The sequence below is a fragment of the Cucurbita maxima genome, unplaced genomic scaffold (genome assembly GCF_002738345.1).
Source record: "Cucurbita maxima cultivar Rimu unplaced genomic scaffold, Cmax_1.0 Cma_Scf00016, whole genome shotgun sequence".
Taxonomy (NCBI): domain Eukaryota; kingdom Viridiplantae; phylum Streptophyta; class Magnoliopsida; order Cucurbitales; family Cucurbitaceae; genus Cucurbita; species Cucurbita maxima.
In genome coordinates, this window is record NW_019272032.1 from 4281655 (window position 1) to 4301604 (window position 19950).

A 19950-nucleotide genomic window follows, 5' to 3' on the forward strand; every position below is an offset into this window, starting at 1 on the left:
TAATTTTTTTATTCACGATCCAGCTAACAAATTACTATATATATATATAAAAGGATAAAAAAAATTAAACATATAATTTCTGTAATTATCTTAATCAATTAATAATATTTTAACTAAATTAATATATTTTAGATTGAAATATTATCTAAATATACCACATATATTTACTTAAATTGATATCTATCTGGATTACCTACGAAAAAAATAATATCGTGTTATTGCACCATAAATTGTTTCCTTTGACGTGGATTATAAAATTTTGACCTATAATATGTCGTTTTGTATATTACTCTTATTTTTACTGATTTTAATTTATATTTAATTTATTCACGAGATTTGTTGATAGATTTGATTACCTCTTAGACCAAAATATAAATTATTTATAAAAATATTACCGATAATATTCCGTTCGAAATTTATATCAATATAGATAGAGATATATTAATCGTAAATCAATAAATTTATATATAATTATTTCCTAATATGAACATATAATGTTTATTAATGCAAAAATATGTCAATTTTGGAAAATTTTCAGCATTTATAAGGTGGGAATGTGATTGAAAATGTTGTTGATGAATTGCATAGAAGTCACGTTCTCTCTCTCATTAGTATTTCTCTCTCTAAAACCAAATTTATTCTCTCTGCCTCCATTGCAGACCACCACCTGGTTATGGTCATCAGTCCAAACGGAACAAATTTACAAAACGAGGGATTTCAAAAAGGTGGTAGAGAAACAGATGATGCATGAGTTCAGAATTTGCGTATAATCCTTTCTCCTCGTAATCTCAACCCGCTTTTGTTTTTCGATCGTTTTTCTACGCCTCCGCCGCTGTGACCTCAGGTATGAACGGCGGCTCTCTGTTTTTTGGTCGGTTTTGTTTGGTCTCCGGTCGTCGACATTCGGCGTTGACGGGCGGAATCCGAATGCCGATCACTTGTTTGTTTGTTTGTTTTGGATTTTTGGTTTCTGAGTTAGCGTCTGTTTAGTGCTGCGTTTGTTTAGATTGGCGTTTTGAGGAATTTGGTATCTGAATTTCTTGTCGGCGGCTAGGTTGACTTGTAGCGATGGGTTTGTGAATTTCCACCACCGAATTTGATAGGTTTAGATTCTGAGTTGAAGTTTTAAGTTTAAACAAGTTGAGCTACGTTGGATTTGAATAGATTGGGAAGTTTGCTAATGGATTTCACCAAATTTGTTTGGTTTTTTGCTCAATTCAAGGTTCTTTTGGCTGATAGCTACTAGTTTTGTACTGCAATTTACTGCTTTTTGGATGGTGATAGTTTATGTTGGCACTGCTTTTAGATTATTGATTCATAGAATGATACTTGAATTTTGCTGTAGTACCTCATGTTGTGCATTTTGACTTCGTTTAGATTGCTTCAGTTGAGAGAAAGTGAAGTTAAACACTGTTTTTAGGTACAAAACAAGAATATACTTCACTAAGATGTTTTCTTCTTCTTCCTCTTTGATTTGTATTTGATAATATAAGATCACACCCATATTGGTTGGAGAGGGGAACGAAATGTTCCTTGTAAGGGTGTGAAAACATCTCTGTAGCAGACGCGTTTTAAAACCATGAGGCTGATAGTGATACGTAATGGGTTAAAGCGGTGGGCTTGGACTGTTATAAATGGTATCAAAGCCAGACACCGAGCGGAGTGCCAACGAGAGCGCTGGCCCCCAAGGAGGGTGAATTGTGAGATCTCACATTGGTGGGAGAGGGGAACGAAACATTTCTTATAAGGGTGTGGAAACCTCTCCTTAGCAACACGTTTTACAACCGTGAGGTTGACGGTGATATATAAGGGGCCAAAGTGGTGAGCTTGGGCTATTACAAATGGTATTAAAGCCGGACACTGAGCGGTGTGCTAGCGAGGACGCTGGCCCCTAAGGAGAGTGGATTGTGAGATCTCATATTGGTTGGAGAGTGGAACAAAACATTCCTTATAAGGGTGTGGAAACCTCTCCCTAGCAACGCGTTTTAAAACCGTGAGGCTGACAACAATACGTAAGGAGCTAAAGCTGTGAGCTTGGGCTATTACAAATGGTAGCAAAGCTGGACACCGAGCGGTGTGCCAGTGAGGACGCTGGCCCCCAAGGAGGGTCGATTGTAAGATTCTATATCGGTTGGAGATGAGAACGAAACATTCCTTATAAGGGTGTGGAAACCTCTCCCTAGCAGATGCATTTTAAAACCGTGAGGCTGACGGCGATATGTAACGGGCTAAAGCGGTGGGCTTGAGATATTACAAATGGTATCAAAGCCTGACACCGTGTGGTGTGCCAGCAAGGATGCTAGGCCCCAAGAAGGGTGGATTGTGAGATCCTACATCGGTTGGAGAAACGAACGAAATATTCTGTATGAGAGTGTGGAAACCTCTCCTTAGTAGACGCGCTTTAAAACCATGAGACTGACAGCGATACGTAATGGACTAAAGCAGACAATATCTGCTAGCGGTGGGCTTGGACCGTTACATATGTTCATCCATTTGGTTTGAGTGTTCTTAAATGTATGAATCAACGTGAAAACAAGTCTTCCTTATTGATTGTTCTCAGCAACTTGCATTCTTTATCCCCATTATGATAGATGCCACAATTCTGTTCTTTGAGCCTTATTGATCAGTTTGTTGTTTGTCTGTCGGTCCCAGTGTTTTGGAGATGTCTTTTTTCTTCTCATGGAACCTGATTGAGTTTGTTCTACTTCTCTGCTCTAGATGTGAGGTGATCCAGGAGAAACAACCAAATAGTACCAGCGATAACGCTATCAAAGCTAATTATGGTGAGCTTAAGAAGGCGTAAACTCCTCGGACTTTGCACTGGTAATGTCTTGAAGCTATGGCATTGAGAAAATGCCATTTCTATTCATTTGATTCATAACAGAACCACAGAAGGCTTCTTATACTCATTTTGTAGGCAAAGGCTCATTTGATGCTCCAGTTTCAAAGTTTTCTGAAAATTCAGATCTCGAGCACTGTTCGAACTTCATTAGTGTTCATCCCATCTTTTCGAACGAATTCAACGAGATAGAGAAGGTCAGTATTATTATGATTTCCAGTTTCTTCAATCACTGCATAATCACATCATGTTTATGTCTTGTAGTGCATAACGAGTACATTTATGCTCGATACTCATCTTGATAATATGGTATTTTTCAGATTCCCGCTGCAAATTTAGAGACTGAACCATTGAGGGTATCAGTTTTTGACACATCAAAGGAGAAAAGTGATGAGCCATTTGAAGGTGTGTTTGGTTTCATTTTTCACTGAGTTTTGAAGAGATATCTTTCTGTTCATATGCTTTTTATTTGCAGAACCGCCCGTAAAACATAGAAAACAACACCGGAGAAAGCATTTTCCAGAAGAATGTTTCTTAATGAGAGGTGTTTATTTCAAGAACATGAAATGGCAGGCTGCTATTAAGGTTGACAAGAAACAAATACACTTGGGAACTGTTGGATCACAAGAAGAAGCTGCTCATTTGTATGACAGGTACCATTTTGAAGTGCTAAAGTTCTAGCTGATTGATGAATATATTAATGGCATTTTGTCCCTAAGATATGTAACCACCGAGTCCATTGCTGAGTCTTTTTTGGGTTTTCCCTTTTGAGCTTTCTTTCAAGGTTTTAAAACGTGTCTATTAGGTCGAGGGTTCATTCCCCTCACCAATCGAGGTAGGGTCTCACAATCCACCCTCCTTGGGAGCCCAACATCCTCGCTGACACTCCGCCTGGAACTTAGCTCTAATACAATTTGTAATCGCCCTAACCCACCACTAGTAGTTATGGTTTTCTTTGACTTTTCCCTTTTGGACTTTCCCCCAAAATCTTAAAACGCTTCTATTAGAGAGAGATTTCTACGCCTCCGTTCCCCTCTTCACCGATATAAGATCTCACACGATAACTAGAAAATAGGTGCATTTTAACATTTTAATGCTTACAAACCATTTTGTGCATATTATTCCTTCACTTTTCAAAAAAAGAGAAGAAAAGAATACAGCCAAGGAGCTGATCATCTGTCTTTTGCTATTCTAGAGCTGCTTTCATGTGTGGAAGGGAACCCAACTTCGAGCTCCCAGAGGCGGAGAAGAAAGAACTGAGAAAGTTTAATTGGGATGAGTTTTTAGCAATGACTCGACTCGCAATCGCTAATAAAAGTAAGTCTCTGTTTTCTTCAATTTGGTTAATGTTCATATGAAGATGATCTGAGTTATTTATCATCATATTCGCCAGAACAAAAGAGGGTCAGCCCAGAATCAAAGAACTCTAAACTTCCTATTCTGGGGAGCGACGACTTGAACAAGAGACAGGATGAGTTCAGTGACCTCTCAGCTCCAGAAGATATTGAACCACTTGCCTTGAAATTTTGATGGAGATATGCAGTTTTGATTTCTTTTATTAAAAGGCCATTGAAATTTTGGATCATTGGATGTACATCAGTTTAGTGATTTAGGCAAATCCTTCGGGCATTTCATGAACAATGATCTTGCAACAATTTAGACATGAACAAGTCAGGAATTTAGTACATTCAGGTGAAAATCTACTTTAGATTCATAGTAAATCATTTACATGTATTGAGTTCAGCAAATCGCTACTAGTTTGAACACAGAACAGGAACGACAACAAAGTTTGAGAATCAATTCCTTGTCATCCTCATTACATACGTGTTTTAAGTCGAAACACCCAGATCCCAGGAACAACACCAAGCTAGTTTCTGACTCTATGAAAGGAGTGAAACGAGCGAGACGAACTCGAGCGTTACTCGGCCCTTGGATCTCGTGTTAATCACAAAATGTTCTGGGTATTTTCTCAACAACATAAGCAGGCCATACCATGGTTTATCCTTGGCTTCAGAACCGTGCCAATCCTCTGATTTGAGGTACTTCCTTACACGACTGTGGTGCCAAACACTGCCATAATTCTCGACCAGCTACGACAAATAAAGCATCAAGTAATCAGTTCTCCCACATGTGAGCATAACTTTTTAGGTCGACCACAATACAAGTCGAGAATGACAGAAAAGTCGAGCCTTAGAAAAACTAGCAACCCTTATAAACAGCCTATCATAGGTTCAGTTTCCCCTTCATTTACTTAAGAATCAAGAGGAGCCTTCCTAATCAAACATACCTCAGAGTGGAGTTTCTCCATAGGCATCCATTCGCCCGGGCCACAAAGATCAGACAGCACGGTAGCTACCGATGATACGACGTCCTTTTCCTCCTGGAGGAGCTGATTATCAGCTTCTCGTTCAACTCTTGATCTTCCATCTAACTTCTTGTCCATGGAAACTGTAGATTATGGTTCAAGAGAAACCTTAATATCTATGCCATTCAGATATACAGAATTTAGAAGATCCATACTCGAGAATGAGAAGGAGACAACAAAAACATATAGACAAAGATGAACATCACATATACTCCATCCATGATCCACAACAATGTTAGAAACCACGAACTTCAATAGGAATGATATTGTCTACTTCGAGCATAAGCTCTCATGGCTTTACTTTTGGTTTCTCCAAAAGATTTCATACCAATGGAGATAGTGGTCCTTACTTATAAATCCATGATCTTCTTCTTAATTAGCTAATGTGAGACTACTCCTGTCAATAATCCTCTCCTCGAACAAAGTATACATAGAGCCTCCCTTGAGACCTCTTTCTCTAGAGCTCTCGAACAACCTTCCGTTAACCGAGGCTCGACTCCTTCCCTGGAGCCCAAAAACAAAGTTCCCCCTTTGTTCAACACTTGAGCCACCTTTAACTATACCTCCTTCTCTAGAGCTCTCAAACAACCTCCCCTTAATCGAAGTTAGACTCGTTCCCTGGGGCCCTCGAACAAAGTACACCCTTTGTTCGACACATGAGTCACCTTTGACTATACCTCCTTCTCTAGAGCTCTCGAATAGTCTCCCCTTAGTCGAGGTTAGACTCCTCCCTTGGAGCTCTCGAACAAAGTGCACCCTTTGTTCGACACTTGAGGCACCTTTAACTACACATTTGAGGCCCACAACTATTTTGTTCGATGCTTGAGGATTCTATTGACATGATTCTGATACCATATTAGAAACTACAAGCCTGACATTACACATTAAAATCTGGCACTATAAGAAACACTACCATGATCAAAAGTTTCCCAATTCTGGATTCAATTGTCTAAGAATGAAAATCAAAGCGACACTGTGAATGTTTGAGACACTATCAGGAACTTCAACATAGATTATTTCTAAACCTCTAAAAGTAATCAAGCAACCAATGCAAAAACGAAGAACAAGAAAGATGCTAACCCATTCCGCCGGAAAATCCTACTTTTCCACCAGAGCCACCAGCTCCATATCCATCCCGCCGGAACTTCTTGCCGCTACTTCCCCCAATATCATCCTCGTCCTCATATCCCTCCTCATAATACTCCCGTCCTTTCCCTTTCTTCCCCGTCGTTCCTGCAGCAGCGCCTCCTCCAGAGCCAGCCAAATGAAAATTATAGTGCGAGTGCGGCGGCACCACCGACCCGGCCACCGCAGGACCCGCCCCCGCCGATCCGGAATGACCTAAATAGCTCCTCGCCCCAACCGAGGCACCCAAAATATTCCTAACCGGCAACAAGAAATAGAACTCCTTATCCCCAATCTGAAGAAGATCTTGAGAATCGAGCTTGACCGGTGCGTTTCCGGGCAGATGAAGAACCCCTTCAACAAGGCAGCCATTTTTTCCGAGCACTTCTAGGGCAAATCGCCGCCTCGTAAAATCGTAGAAAATACGAGCATGGTGGCGGGAAATGTTCATGCCGCCGCCGAGGCTGGACAGGTCGACGTCAACGGTGGATTTCTTGGAATTCCGGCCGAGGATTATGGAGTAGGTTTGCATATAGTATTCGAAATCCTCGCCCTGAAGCTTCGCAAACCCTGCTTCAACATCACTGCCCGTCGTGCCCATCGCACAGAAATTTGAATCGAAATCGAAAATTGACGATCTCAATAGAATTTGAGATGCAATTTCCCCCAATCAAGAAATCAATGAAGAATCTATTGCCTCCATGATTTATAAAAATAGCCCACCCAGCTTTTCATATCTTGGTTACAAATTCTTCAAAATATTCTTAAAAAACCTTTAACAATTAACTGAACCGATCCAAATTCCATTTAAATTTCAAAGTGAAATGAATATTGGTGAATTTGGATGCTATTAATTCTCGACTAACTATAAGAAAAAAATGATACAAAAATATCTAACAATATTACCTTTTAACCTTCTATAAAATAATTAGGAGATAGAATCTTAGGATTACGTGCATATTTATCAATTTCTTTTAAGAGAAGAATGGGCCATAGAAATTTAAAGCCGATGAACTGCAAAAGGACCGCTCAACAACTTGTTTGCATTATAAATTGGAAACCCTCCCAAGCAAATACAGAAAAGAAATCATTATTACTTTGAATTAGTCCGGATATTTATAATCAATTAATATTTGAAGAATATACTAATTATAAAATATATTTTAAATTCAGTAAATACCTTTTTTATTAGTTTTATATTTTATTTTATTCTCAAAATTTAATTAGTTTATATTTTTTTTATTAGTTGTTATCTTGTATCTATTTAAAAACCTTCAATTCAAATTCTAATTCTATTTCTCATTCTTAAATTTGTATTCTTTCATTGAGTAATAATATTTTTATATCGATTCACATAGTTGAGAGGTAGATATTGCGTCGTCATGTTGTAGTGTTCATGGCTGCAGTGTGTGCAATAGCAATGGCAGTTGTGCAAAATGTTGAAGGAGGAAGAGCATGGCCATGAAGGAAGCAACAGCTCAGAATCCCCAGATGTTCAATGAGAATTTGTGGTGCAAATACAAAGGCAAACACAATGATTGCTGTGAATATGGCGACTGTGAGGAACCCCCCCTACGAAGATCGGAGTTCCGACGAGAAACAGGGGACAGAGTGGAAAGAGGTGGCCGGAAAGTATGGAGTCCACCAGAAGTACCCATGATAGTAATGCTTTTGTATGAATAAAAAGATGGTGAAGTATAAGTAGGTCTCTTGCTCAAGGGATTCTGCTCAACTACATACGTAAGTGAAGCCAATGAAAATCTTATTCTAATCCTATTTTAGTTTCAACCTTCTAAACAAGATCCAAAATAATTACAAGAACACAAGCTGATGGAACTCAAACAAATCAAACAAGAGGATGAAATGTTCACAATCATCCAGTAATTATCTGATAATCAGGAAGCAATTCAACTTAACTCACGAGGATAAACGAACAAAAATCACAATTTCGAAGAAGCAGACAGAACTTAGCTTGTGTATTTAATCATAAACACAGACGTAGCGATATGGGAGAACAAGCCAAGATTGGATGTTACACTAAGTAAAAATTGTGATCTCAAGAAAAGACGATTATGTGATCTACCTAACAACACATGAGAAAAATCTTAATAAAACTTCACAGGTAAATTGTCTCAATACTGTAGAACAATTGCATTTCGTTCATTTGGTATACCAATTAAACAAGAATCCGTAGTCATGAGCTTCCGCAAACGATGGAATGAATTGAATTCCTCACACCTTGAAGCTTCTACAAACCCTAGTTCGACATACTTGAAGCTCACGCCCATTATAGAGAAATTGGAATTGAATTCGAAGTTCACAACTTCAGAACGAGTTTTGCATATAACCCGCAAAATGCTTCTCATCATCCTTTAGATGATCGACATCACACTATTTTAGATTACATTGTAAAAAATAAAAATAAAAAACATTCATCCAAATTTATTTCAAAAGTTCCTACTATTCATAAAATTTCTAATTTTTCATAAATATTTCAAAATAAATTTACTCTAAATAAAAATCTAAAAGTTGACGTGTCAATAAAGATTTATGAATATGAAAGGTAAACGGCAACGCTACAACTTTGAAAAGAATCGAAATAAATGATGAAGTTCAAAGATTTAGCCTTCATATGGGTCATTGCTAAGATTTTAGCAATTTCTCTGCAACCAAAACAACCTCCAACCATCTCAATATAGCAGAACAATGGGCCATGAAAAAATTTAAAACCAAATTAATTGCAAAGGGGCCATGAAAATTTAAGGCAGAATGAATTCCAAAGGGCCACTCAACAACTTGTTTCCATTAGAACAAAGATTCCCATGCAGAAACCCATTAATCTTTATACTCAAAAGGGATACCTAAATTCCCTTGCTGCCTATAAATTTGGAGGCTTTTCACAACAATTCTCATTCAAACATAAAACAGAGAGAAGAAAGAGAAGATGATCAGTAAGGCTCTAGTCATCCTGCTTGCAGTCTCTGCAATGGCAATGGCAATGGCGGCTCTGCAGAGTGCTGAGGGAGCAAAAGCTCAGAATCCCCAGGTTTTCAAAGAAAATTTGGGGTACAAATCCAAGGGGGAATATGGCTGTGATGGATACAAATACAAAGATCGAGATTGCTACAAATATGGCTACTGTGACAAATCCAATGAGGACTGTGACTGTGATGAATACAAATACAAAGATGGAGACTGCGATGAATATGGCAACTGTGACAAAGCTCCCTACTATGAGGCGGGCGACCATCCGTACAATGGGAATTCCTACAAGAAACAGGCGCTCGACTCGAAGAAAGAGGTGGCCGGAAAGTATGGAGTCCACCATAAGTACCCCTGAATCCGCCCCATAAGCATAGTATTGCTTATGGTTTCTAGGAATAAAAGTTTATGAACTATAACTTGGTCTTACTAATGGGATTGTGCTCAACTAGATGTATGCAAGTGAGGCCAATGTAATGGAATGGAAATCTTCCTTAAAACTATGCTAATTTTCAATGAAAATCTTCTTTCTCCAACATGATCCAAAAGCAAACAAGAACATATGGAACTCAGACAAATCAAACAAGAGATGGTATGTTCCCAAACCTGTCTTTCAAGAACAAGAAGTATAATAAGCACTGCAACAAGGCTGCAAAGCGATGCAAATATATAAATGATCACATTAGATGCATGAAATTATATGAATAACATACATGTCTAAACCTGAAGTCGACCATGATAAAAGCAACTTTCTGGATTTAATTATGTAATCTCATTGCATACTATTGTATTTCAGTGTCGGGTTCGTTTACAACTCCATAAAACCACCAAAAGTATCGACCAAAAAATATGGAAATCAAAATTTCCTGCTACCTGCTATTGCAACTCAGAGATCATCAAGCTACAGCAGCCATCCGCAGAATGCACTGGAGATTTCCACCTAAAAGCTAGTTTTTCTTACTTACAAGAAAACTTTCGACGATTTTCCTTCGAAGTTATTAAAAAGAATACCTGCAAGATGTAATTTACCATACTAAAAGACCAATTTAGAACATAAAGATCAGATTATTGCACTCGGCCATCGATATTATGTTTCCAATTCATCATGTTGTCCTAAGAGCGTGGTGATTCTTAACAATCATTATGAAGGATTTGAAATTGAGCTTTTATTTCCATGGAGAATAAAACTAAAGAACAAAAGAAAGCATAGAAAAACTAAGCTCGAAGGATTTATTTCATAATATACCTCCCTTTCTGAAGTACCCTATATTCAAACTTTTCATAAATACAGCTGATTCAAATGTCTCTTTAATCAAACACAACCCATTACAACAATCCTAGACCACAAGTTATAATACAAATAAAAGAATCTCAATCCTAACCAACGAAACATGGTTATTTATGAAAGAAATCTCCGGACTAGGCCAATAACCAAAATGCAAATTGAAAATAAGGCATATGCAACCCTTTTGATCCATGAGAACAAAAGCATAAAGTAGCAAGCCAATTAAGCTACTTACATGTAAAAGCCTCACTCCAACCTCGTCCCAGGAAGGAACACTCTGATGAGTTCTTTGGCAGTTACTCTCTTCCTACAGGATGGGCATTTGCTCTGGACGGCTATTGCAGCCCTGATACATGACTTGCAGAAAATATGACCACACCTTGTTGACGTTTCTTCTACTAACGGACCCATGCATATTGGACAACTGAATTTGGGCTCCTTCGATGGAGCAGGCTTCTCTTTCTGCCAATGAGACAGAAATCCCAAGTTGGCTAAAGATTAAGAACTAGAGAAATGATCCCATTTTCAACACTCAAATTATTATTATTTTTATTATAAGATTTAAGAAAAAGAAGGCTGTATTATAAACAAAAGAAATAGGACAGCCTAAAGAACAAGGATGAGAAAGTCCCTGCCAAACAATTAGAGGATGAGCGATAGTGCACAAAATATGAGTAACAACAAAGATTAAATTGTCCCAGTACCATAAAGCTATTGCTGCCTTCCAAATTGATCAATAAAACAGAATTTAGAGCTTGTTGATTTGACACGTCTCTCTTACGCTTGATGCGGTTATTATTTGACACCTGGCTCCACTCTTCTGCAACAATTAGAGGATGAGCATCACAACAAGTGGTGTGGGGGGGTGGAGGGGGACTTGAAAAGATATCTGGATGGACACACCCGTCCATAGATGATACAACCATAAATACAAATAATAGAGAAGATAGCTAAAGGTCACAACAGCTTATGAACTAAACTGCTATGAAGGTACGTATTGAAAATGATGTCATGCCGCATAAAGTCATGTCATAGCAAAAGGAGTATGCAATGGCGGAATTATGGTGGCTTACTAATAGAAAATCAAGACAAGCAATAGTAGACCGTGGTTACAAATCACCAGCTAAAAATAAAATCTATCATGATCATTAGCTGGGCATTGGTAATTTGGTATAATGGTGTATTTTGGAAGGATGAATGAGAATCGATTATAAATCTCTCTTTTATTCATTTCTCTTGATTGCATGCTCTAGCCAGGAGTGCAAGGTATTCCAAAAATCAGTGCTCGGATGGCTCTAACTAGTGATCAATGCTAATTTTTAGAAGAAATCTCAATAATGAACAGGTTTTAGTGCCCTCACATATTCTTGCTCCTAAGTATTTAATGCTGATGTCTAAGTCCTTAAATAGTCTAAATTAAGATCATTGTATTGCAGATATGTTTGAGAATATGAATCACAAAATCTAAAGGCTGTTTTAATTGCTGCTTCTGAGAACATCAATCCCAATGAACTACTTTCCTAATTATTATACTAATGTTCAATATTCTAATACATCAAATTTCTAAGCTACCTTTCATATTGATAATGAGCATGCAGCACACTACATACCTTGAGAATTTATAAAAACTAAGTAAAGAATAAAATGAAAATAAATAAAATTGTATTGCAAGGGAGAAAACTTTAAAATAGACAGATTTCTTCACCAATTAATAAAGGAGAAAAAGTAGAGCAAAAAAAATAACTATAGTCCTCCACCAGCTGAATAACTATACCTGCATCCACATCAACTATAATCTTCCTAGCATTCCGTCTGGATTTATTTTTAGCCTGATAGATAATCAATCGAATTCATGAAATACAAATCAGAGCCAATCAATGGAACAATAACATAATATGGATAGAAGCATCACAAGTATTAAGCAATACAGTGAAGCCAGAAGAAGCATACTTCAGCAAATGCTGTGGCGGATGATTCAATAACATCATCATCAATGGCCTCAACATCAACCATTGCAGGTTGTACGGACTGTTGTTGATTAACTTGTGCTTCCTGAAACGCCAATTGAGATGCCTCCCCTTGATCTCGGTTCTCGGTTGGTGGCATGATGTTGAGGTCCAAGTCCAATGATTTCCTACGATGATAACCTCTTGCAGTATGTCCCCCCCTCATTGCCTGAGTACTCATCAATCTTGGAGCTCCTCAACAGCCTGCTATGCATGCCCTCAATATATTGAAAATCTTAATAAGAGCGCAACCGATGTCAGATAAAGTGAACAGAGGAAATTTTGAGATAGAAATTGATAGCTTCCAACAAAGCCAATACCACAACACCCACCATCATTGACAAGAAAACACTCAAAAAAACATCGGTTATCATTCAATCAAAAACTTGGTATCACTATTGATCACACTCACTCCCAACAACCAGCCCATAGATGTGAATCCCATGCAATAACCACCAGGAGATTCACAGAGGGCAAAATACACAAGAAACAAATCCTTGTAAGATTGTAACTCAGAAACCAAGACAACGAAAAAATCTTCACCAATCAACAAAAACGCTTTACACCAAACATTCTCTAATGTGGCAGCAAACCTCCTAATAATTCTAACACCCCGATTCAAATACATCATGCCCTCGGATCAATCATAAGATTTATAATAAACCACAAAATTCATAACCGATCGTCAAAATCTCTTTCTAAACTCCACCAGATAGTTTTTCCGAACATACACGATCCCAAACCAAATCATCAAGTCTTCAAACCCACGTGGATCAAAGCATTCACAAAAACAAATTAAATAAAAAAAAACACAATAAAGTAAAATACCAGAAAACAAAATCCGTCCAATTTCAAGATGATATACCTCAAATAAGCGATTGATGAAGATATAAGGCGAGAGATTATAAGATATATATTGAAATCCGTTGGCGGTAGATAGATAAACTAGATTAGATTAGATGGATGAGTTTGGGTGTGGATGATCAGTTTTAGGGTTCTAAGGGTTGAGAGATGGAAGGAAAAAAGAAAGGGAAAGCGAAACAGCCGTTATAAAGGGGATTGGGGAATGGAGAATGGGGAACTTTCAGGGTTCTTGCGAGACTGAGGGACTGACTCTGCAAAAGAGAGCCCCGAGGCTGAAACACGCCACGTCTTCTTCTGAAGACCAATCGTTGTGTTTACACGTGTAAGTTTGATTCGCACGTGCCTACGTCACCAACTCCGTTTTGCTTTTGAAAATCTGAAAACCCCTTCCAATCATTGGACGGATCATTTTCCGGCGAATATAGTTTGTGGTTTTTTGTTCTGAGAAATTTTATTTAAATTATTTGTATTTTGAATTTGTATTTAATAGTTATTAAATAATATTTATATTTTGAATCTCCGTTCAATAATTATTAATGGTCTACTTTAATTACATTTTTTTAAATAAATAATATTATTATTTAAGTGACGTGTGTCGATCACTCAATTTAAAACAAATTTGTCGTGTAAGGCATAGAGATGTACACATGGTTTAAAATACATTTTTCGTCTCAACTATTTATTTTTTATTCCTTATCAAATTTCTTATTTAATTTTGAAAGAACGAGACAAATACGAAAAAATTGTTTTCAAAATATAGGTTTAACTCGATCAAAGACAACGATGGTGATTATAATACCAGCCCGTTTAGCTAATAAAGACGATTTTCTCCTACTCCTTCCCCTATTTGTTTCTCTATTGGGGACGAATCCACACAAGTACGAGTCCTATTATGTTGGGCAATACGGGCATTTCTTCATAAAAGAACTACAAACCTATTTGAAATAAAAATGTTTTGAAATACTTAGACAAAATAATATCACTTATTTTAATTTTCTAAAATTATAGTAACTGAATAAGAACACATTACAACATTAAATAAGAACACATAACACCAAAATCACAATACAATTATTAAAATGAAGAATAGATATCCAACAGATGAATCTCGAAATAAGAAAAAATTGTAAACCCCAAACAACACAATCAAATTTTGTCTTTGTTTACAACTTTGGCCACAGCCAAACACTTTCAATCAGATGGCATTGAAGGAGGTGAGCTGCAGCCAGATCCATGAAATAATCTACATTATTCTCACATGTTCATGTAATCTAAGCCCTTGCTTATGAAAATGAAAACAACAATATCATTTTCTTGGCCATGGAAAACAACAGCATTTCTGAAAATTTTGAGGAAGACAAGAAGAATGTAAGGCATTTGCATTATCAAATCTCAGTAATTTCACGTGGTTGGCTGAGAAAAGGAAGAGAGTTCTTCAATTACCTTCTGATTTTGTTCATCATTTTGGTTATCTGGGATGTTACTGTTCTGTGGCAGCGTCGGCGTCCTTGCTCCCTGGTCTTGTCTCTCTTCCCGCACCTTGGTGAAAATAGCTGTGTAGTTGTCTGGTGGTGTGGCGTCCCTGTCGTTCCATTCACCAAATTTTGGAACCGCAACTTCGTTGTCCTTCGGTTAGTTTGCAACCATTTCAGTTCCATATCGATTAGGAACAAAGAAAGATAGCTATGTCAATTTGAGCATTAATTCATCTAGTTCTAGTTCAGACATATGCTCTAATAGCCCAAGTCCACCGCTAGCCCATATTGTCGCTTTCCCTCAAGGTTTCTAGAACGCATCCGGTAAGGAAGGTTTCCACACTCTTATAAAAAATGTTTCACTCTCCTCCCCAACCAATGCGGGATCTCACCTATATTATCAACCAAAATGTTCAAGATTTTAAATCCTCACTTCTACGTGCTTGAGATAGCTCTAATGTATGAACCATATATGATCATTACCTACAAATGACCTAAAAGATGCACCACAAATATAAATCTTTGAATAAGAATCAATATCATCCATATCCATATTTACCAACTGATCCCAAAAGAACAGACGGCAACTTTGACAATTTCAGCAACAACAAGAAGGTTTCCATTCCTTCACAAGTTTGGAAAATTGCTCATTTGTTTGAAAAAGTGGGGGGCACTCAAAAGAATTCCATCCATAATTAGTGCCTAAGGCTAGAGATGAAATGCATAATGTTAATCCAAATAGTTTTTCCTTTGCCTTCATGGGATCTACGCTATCTAGCAATTTGAACCAAAATGTCAAAACAGCTATTATAAAGAGTCCAATCATAAAACAACAAATGTGAAATGAAAACAAAAAAGGAAACAGAGATTTTTTGGTGTTTTCCCAAGTTATGGGCAATGTAAAAACTTAAACGCCATTGAGAAGATGGAGAATTGAGCTTGGTTTATAGGAATTTGTTAAGAATTCGACAAAAATCACATATTCAGAGACTAGACCTTTTCCATAAAGTTCAAAATATAAAGCAGAATTAGAAAGAATAAATGAACAGATGATTGTTTAAGAGAATACTTGAATGTCCCTATACTCAAAAAGGGAGCTCAATAAAATAAAATAAAGCCCCACATGTATTCTAAATAAGCTCGCTCAACTTGTTTATCATCTGTACAAAGATATTGTTTTATATGGAAGGATGTATGCATCTTTCTTATAATGATGAAGTAGAATGGCAAAAGTAGTATTAATTTAATTCTGAATGTGAATCAGATGCTCGTGATTGAACATTTCTACAAGAAAAAGTGGCACCCACCACTAGCATATGAACAGAAAGAAGCAAAAGCATTGAAAACTAGCAATAATTTCGTCCGTATGAAAACGATGAAAGTGAAAACCATTTTTAAATCGCTCAGATTAAATAACATCTAGAAATCTTTTGAACAGTTCTCCAAATTGATTCAATCCTCAAAAACTATTCGGTTCCAATAACCGTTTCTCGATTTCCATCGCCATTCAACAGAGCCTGAAATTTGATTTAGATCTCTCACATCACTTTAGGGCAAATGAAATGGGAAAACGCAACTCGTTTAGTTCCAGTCGGAAAGCAAATTTTGAACTCTCATTCTCTCTTTTCACACTAACCGGGATATTTTCCAAGCAGCCAAACAGAACATAACAAAGAAAACGCACACTGAAACATTCAAATAAACAAAAGAAGAGAAATGGAAGCTTACAGTCATGGTGGTTTATCCACCGGAGTCGGACGCGCGGCGGCAGCGGCGGCGGCGGCGGGAACTGCTTCGAAATGGGAAAGAACTGCCGGACTGCGACCAGACTCGAGTTCCGACGAGAAATCACGGCGAAGAGGATCACCGGAATCCGAGGATGAAGAGGAGCATACGGAAGCGATGAGTTTAGAGAGAGAAAGAGAGAGAGAATTGGCTTCGTGATGAAGGAACTTCCATTGTTAATAAATAAAGCAGAAAATGAAAAAAAGACCAGAGCAGTAGTAACTGTAGAAGTCTTCGTCTCCTCTATCCTCTCCCACAGAGATTACACGTGGCTGAAAATCTCTATCCCTCTAAAATTTCCTATTTATTTTTAAGAAAATCATTCCACCAAAATGTTTTTAGCAGGAATCGAAACCTAGATCAAATTCTCTACTCTTAATATTTTATTTCATTATTTAACGAGAAACAACCCGATCAAATTATGTTGTAATTATGAGACTAGTATTTTACTCAGACACTCATATGTTACATAAAATAGCTCGCTTAGGCCATAGTGCCCAAGAGCGGCAAAGAGTTGACATCATGCCTCTCATTTAGGTACATTGAGGCAAGGTCAAGTCAGATACTTGACCTACTATAGAGGCAAGTCGGATCGAGTTGCGAACGAACGAGTAGTGTGTGTTGTTAAACGAGGTTAGATTCTGCATGAATTGTGTTTGCACCTTATTTAAGAGCCGAAAAAACCACCGAATGAAATGACATAGTATTACTCCTCTCTGAGTGTCCTCTTCCTCGAATAAACTAATACCCATTTTTTGCTTTTTCTTTTTCTTTCTCCCTTTCACACTTTACTTTCTCCCAATTCCTTTTCATTGTGAGCAAAAAAAAATGATACCCACTTCAAATCCAAGACCTAAAGCCAAAACCCACTAATCCTTTTCGCCAAATACTCCAAAAGTAAGACATGGGCTTTCTCCACAAGGCGCTTTCCTCTTCTCACTTGGGCTATATTTTGCAGATCCGCGCCCTTTCATCTCCCTCCTTTACTAATTTACTTCCAATTACTTTACTTCTTACAACAAGTTCGAGTTTCTTTCAGCTGTTTTTCTCCTCCCTTCTGATTTTTTGAGCTCGAAGGGAAGAACAAGCTCGGTCAGTTTGAATTAGTTTGCAAAAATGGATTATGGGCTTTCAATAGATTGCCATTATGTTCATCTTCATAGGAAATGAATCTGGGGTTTGGAAAGTTGTTTTCATTTTCTCTTTACTAGATCGAAAATCGAACACCCTTTGAGGGATTTAGGGTTTTTCTTCTTCGTTTTTTGTGGATCTAGCGAAGATGATTCAGTTATTGTTCTTAGTTCTTTTTGCTGAGGGAGTGGTAGCATTTCTGTTGCTAGTAAAGATTGGGCTACTCAGAGAGTTTGTGATTAAGAGTTTAGATCAGCTGAAAATGGGGAAGGGTCCAGCAACTGTTAGAACAATTGCTGCTACCATGTCTGTCATTCTCTTGTCCAGTCTTATGAACATTGTTAAGATCCAGAACAAAGGTGCAAAGCTTGGGACGATGTCGCCCATGGATCAGGTTCTTTGGAGGACACAATTGCTTGAGGCTTCTCTCATTGGTATGTTTTTCAGTTCATTGGCTGTTTAGATTTGTTTGCTTTGGCTCATATGTTTGGTTTATAGTCACTGTGTTCTTCTTTTTATGTCAGTTTTCCATTTCCTGGCCTGCTATATACTTATGGTTTGAAGATAAACAGCTTTCTTTTAAGTCAGTTTTCATTGTTGTCTGTTGAATTCTGATATGGCTGCGAGGTAGAACATCTAGAAATCATTCAAACTCGACCCAAATTTGAATGTCTAGAGTAAGCTTAGTAGTATTGAGTCGAACAAATATGCTAAGAAACTTCCAAAATCGACCCAAATGTTCCCTCTTTTACATCCAACATTGTAGAACACATTATGGCGGCCTCCTCCAATGATTTCTTGCAAATAGGGTGTGAGATCCCACATCGGTTGGAGAGGGGAACGAAACATTCCTTTTTAAGGGTGTGGAAACCTCTCCCTTGTGAACACGTTTTAAAACCTTAAGGGAAAAACCAGAAGGAAAAGTTCAAAGAGGGCAATATTTGCTAGCAGTGGGCTTGGACTGTTACAAATGGTATCAGAGCCAGGCACCAGGCGGTGTGCCGACGAGGACGCTAGGCCTTCAAGGGGGTGGATTGTGAGATCTCATATCGGTTGGAGAGGGGAACAAAGCATTCCTTTTAAGGGTGTGGATACCTCTCCCTAGTGGCCACATTTTAAAACCACATTTTAAAACCTTGAGGGGAAGTCCATAAGGGAAAGTCCAAAGAGGACGATATCTATCTAGTAGTGGTGGGCTTGGACTGCTACATAGAGTCATCCCGAACCATAGATCCAAGGCTTTATCAGCACCATTTCAACATCCTTCCTTCGACTATCTTTTTGAGATGTTGATACCATCTTCTTGCTCGAACCTAATCCCTCCAAGATCTTATGGAACAACCAAGAATGTATAAAAATTAGGACCCTCCTAGACAAAAGATGAAACCAAAACAATATGAATGAGTTACCCCCATAATTTCATTTCATCATCATCTATTAACGGTTATTCGATTTTGTGTCTAATAAATTGAAAGTTGTCATAATATTATTACAGGTTTTACCTTATTCCTCGGGTTCATAATCGATCGCATGCACCATTATTTTCAAAAGCTTATTGGATTACGAGAGAACATCGGAACTTCAAAAGAGGAAGTAGAAAAGTTAGAAAAGGAGAAGAGAGAGCTAGCAGAAAAAGAGGAGAAATGTTCAAAGCAAATAAAAGAACTGAGAGAACAAATATCAAGTTTATCGGAAAAAATGAAGAAACTAAAGAAGGAATGTGAAGAAAAAGATAAGAGGATTGAAACTGCTGATGCCCATGTTACTTCCCTCCAGAAACAAGCTGCAGATCTCCTTCTCGAGTACGATCGTCTGCTCGAAGACAACCAAAATCTTCAAAATCAAACGTTAGGAGGGTATAAGAAGTGAGGAATTTTGCAGGATAATCTGTCACTTAAATGAACAGATTATGAGTTTCATTGATTGGAGAGTGATAAATGGGAGCTGGGAGATTCTATTGATTACTGTCATTGTTCAAAGGTACCTTTTGTGATTCCAAGAACATCAATTTCCCATCTTTTTCAATGTCTTCTTAAATGGAAAATCCTACTTTTACCCCCATTGAATTACTTCTCTTCAACACAATTCAGTAA

The 19950-nt window shown here is 37.7% G+C and overlaps 4 protein-coding genes and 1 long non-coding RNA gene across 12 annotated transcripts; 2 read left to right on the plus strand and 3 right to left on the minus strand.

Moving 5' to 3' along the window:
• Positions 1-571: 571 nt before the first annotated feature.
• On the plus strand, positions 572-4573 carry LOC111491324 (ethylene-responsive transcription factor-like protein At4g13040). Of its 3 annotated transcripts, none has more exons than XM_023140200.1 (7): positions 572-844; positions 2719-2823; positions 2918-3036; positions 3160-3244; positions 3315-3492; positions 4035-4156; positions 4233-4573. In XM_023140200.1, exons 2-7 carry the CDS (start codon positions 2781-2783, stop codon positions 4367-4369), a joined length of 684 nt encoding a protein of 227 aa, XP_022995968.1. In that variant the 5' UTR covers positions 572-844; positions 2719-2780; the 3' UTR covers positions 4370-4573. The 3 variants fall into 3 exon arrangements, with proteins under 3 accessions (XP_022995968.1, XP_022995969.1, XP_022995970.1); XM_023140201.1 differs by having other exon boundaries at positions 585-764; XM_023140202.1 differs by having other exon boundaries at positions 585-725.
• LOC111491322 (FHA domain-containing protein FHA2-like) lies at positions 4527-7407 on the minus strand. The gene is made up of 5 exons (XM_023140198.1): positions 7283-7407; positions 7236-7246; positions 6285-7092; positions 5127-5287; positions 4527-4929 (listed from the first exon to the last, which is right to left on the minus strand). Exons 3-5 carry the CDS (start codon positions 6928-6930, stop codon positions 4720-4722), a joined length of 1017 nt encoding a protein of 338 aa, XP_022995966.1. The 5' UTR covers positions 6931-7092; positions 7236-7246; positions 7283-7407; the 3' UTR covers positions 4527-4719.
• A 2640-nt stretch (positions 7408-10047) lies between these two features.
• Positions 10048-13733, minus strand: LOC111491328 (E3 ubiquitin-protein ligase RNF4-like). 6 transcript variants are annotated; one of them, XM_023140207.1, is made up of 6 exons: positions 13468-13726; positions 12547-12806; positions 12371-12425; positions 11301-11416; positions 10832-11058; positions 10048-10322 (listed from the first exon to the last, which is right to left on the minus strand). In XM_023140207.1, the coding sequence occupies exons 2-5, from the start codon at positions 12781-12783 to the stop codon at positions 10843-10845; spliced, it is 624 nt and encodes a 207-aa protein (XP_022995975.1). In that variant the 5' UTR covers positions 12784-12806; positions 13468-13726; the 3' UTR covers positions 10048-10322; positions 10832-10842. The 6 variants fall into 6 exon arrangements, with proteins under 6 accessions (XP_022995975.1, XP_022995979.1, XP_022995977.1 ...); XM_023140211.1 differs by lacking the exon at positions 10048-10322 and having other exon boundaries at positions 10519-11058; positions 12547-12809; positions 13468-13733; XM_023140209.1 differs by lacking the exon at positions 10048-10322 and having other exon boundaries at positions 10519-11058; positions 12547-12820; positions 13468-13727.
• Positions 13734-14480: 747 nt separating this feature from the next.
• Positions 14481-17009, minus strand: LOC111491330. Its single transcript, XR_002719696.1, has 3 exons — positions 16670-17009; positions 14910-15092; positions 14481-14805 (listed from the first exon to the last, which is right to left on the minus strand). It is a non-coding gene; the product is annotated as an uncharacterized LOC111491330 (long non-coding RNA).
• Positions 17010-17617: 608 nt separating this feature from the next.
• LOC111491325 lies at positions 17618-19923 on the plus strand. Its single transcript, XM_023140203.1, has 2 exons — positions 17618-18291; positions 19353-19923. The coding sequence occupies exons 1-2, from the start codon at positions 18006-18008 to the stop codon at positions 19724-19726; spliced, it is 660 nt and encodes a 219-aa protein (XP_022995971.1). The 5' UTR covers positions 17618-18005; the 3' UTR covers positions 19727-19923.
• Positions 19924-19950: the final 27 nt, after the last annotated feature.

Coding starts and splice junctions, on each gene's coding strand:
- LOC111491325 (XM_023140203.1), top strand. CDS start 18,006: ATGATTCAGTTATTGTTCTTAGTTCTTTTTGCTGAGGGAGTGGTAGCA. Junction 18,292..19,352: donor GCTTGAGGCTTCTCTCATTG/GTATGTTTTTCA, acceptor ATATTATTACAG/GTTTTACCTTATTCCTCGGG.
- LOC111491324 (XM_023140200.1), top strand. CDS start 2,781: ATGGTGAGCTTAAGAAGGCGTAAACTCCTCGGACTTTGCACTG. Junction 2,824..2,917: donor ACTCCTCGGACTTTGCACTG/GTAATGTCTTGA, acceptor CTCATTTTGTAG/GCAAAGGCTCATTTGATGCT. Junction 3,037..3,159: donor AATTCAACGAGATAGAGAAG/GTCAGTATTATT, acceptor GGTATTTTTCAG/ATTCCCGCTGCAAATTTAGA.
- LOC111491322 (XM_023140198.1), bottom strand. CDS start 6,930: ATGGGCACGACGGGCAGTGATGTTGAAGCAGGGTTTGCGAAGCTTCAG. Junction 5,288..6,284: donor AGGATTTTCCGGCGGAATGG/GTTAGCATCTTT, acceptor CATAATCTACAG/TTTCCATGGACAAGAAGTTA. Junction 4,930..5,126: donor TGGAGAAACTCCACTCTGAG/GTATGTTTGATT, acceptor TATTTGTCGTAG/CTGGTCGAGAATTATGGCAG.
- LOC111491328 (XM_023140207.1), bottom strand. CDS start 12,783: ATGAGTACTCAGGCAATGAGGGGGGGACATACTGCAAGAGGTTATCAT. Junction 12,426..12,546: donor CCGCCACAGCATTTGCTGAA/GTATGCTTCTTC, acceptor ATTATCTATCAG/GCTAAAAATAAATCCAGACG. Junction 11,059..11,300: donor AAGGCAGCAATAGCTTTATG/GTACTGGGACAA, acceptor TCTCATTGGCAG/AAAGAGAAGCCTGCTCCATC.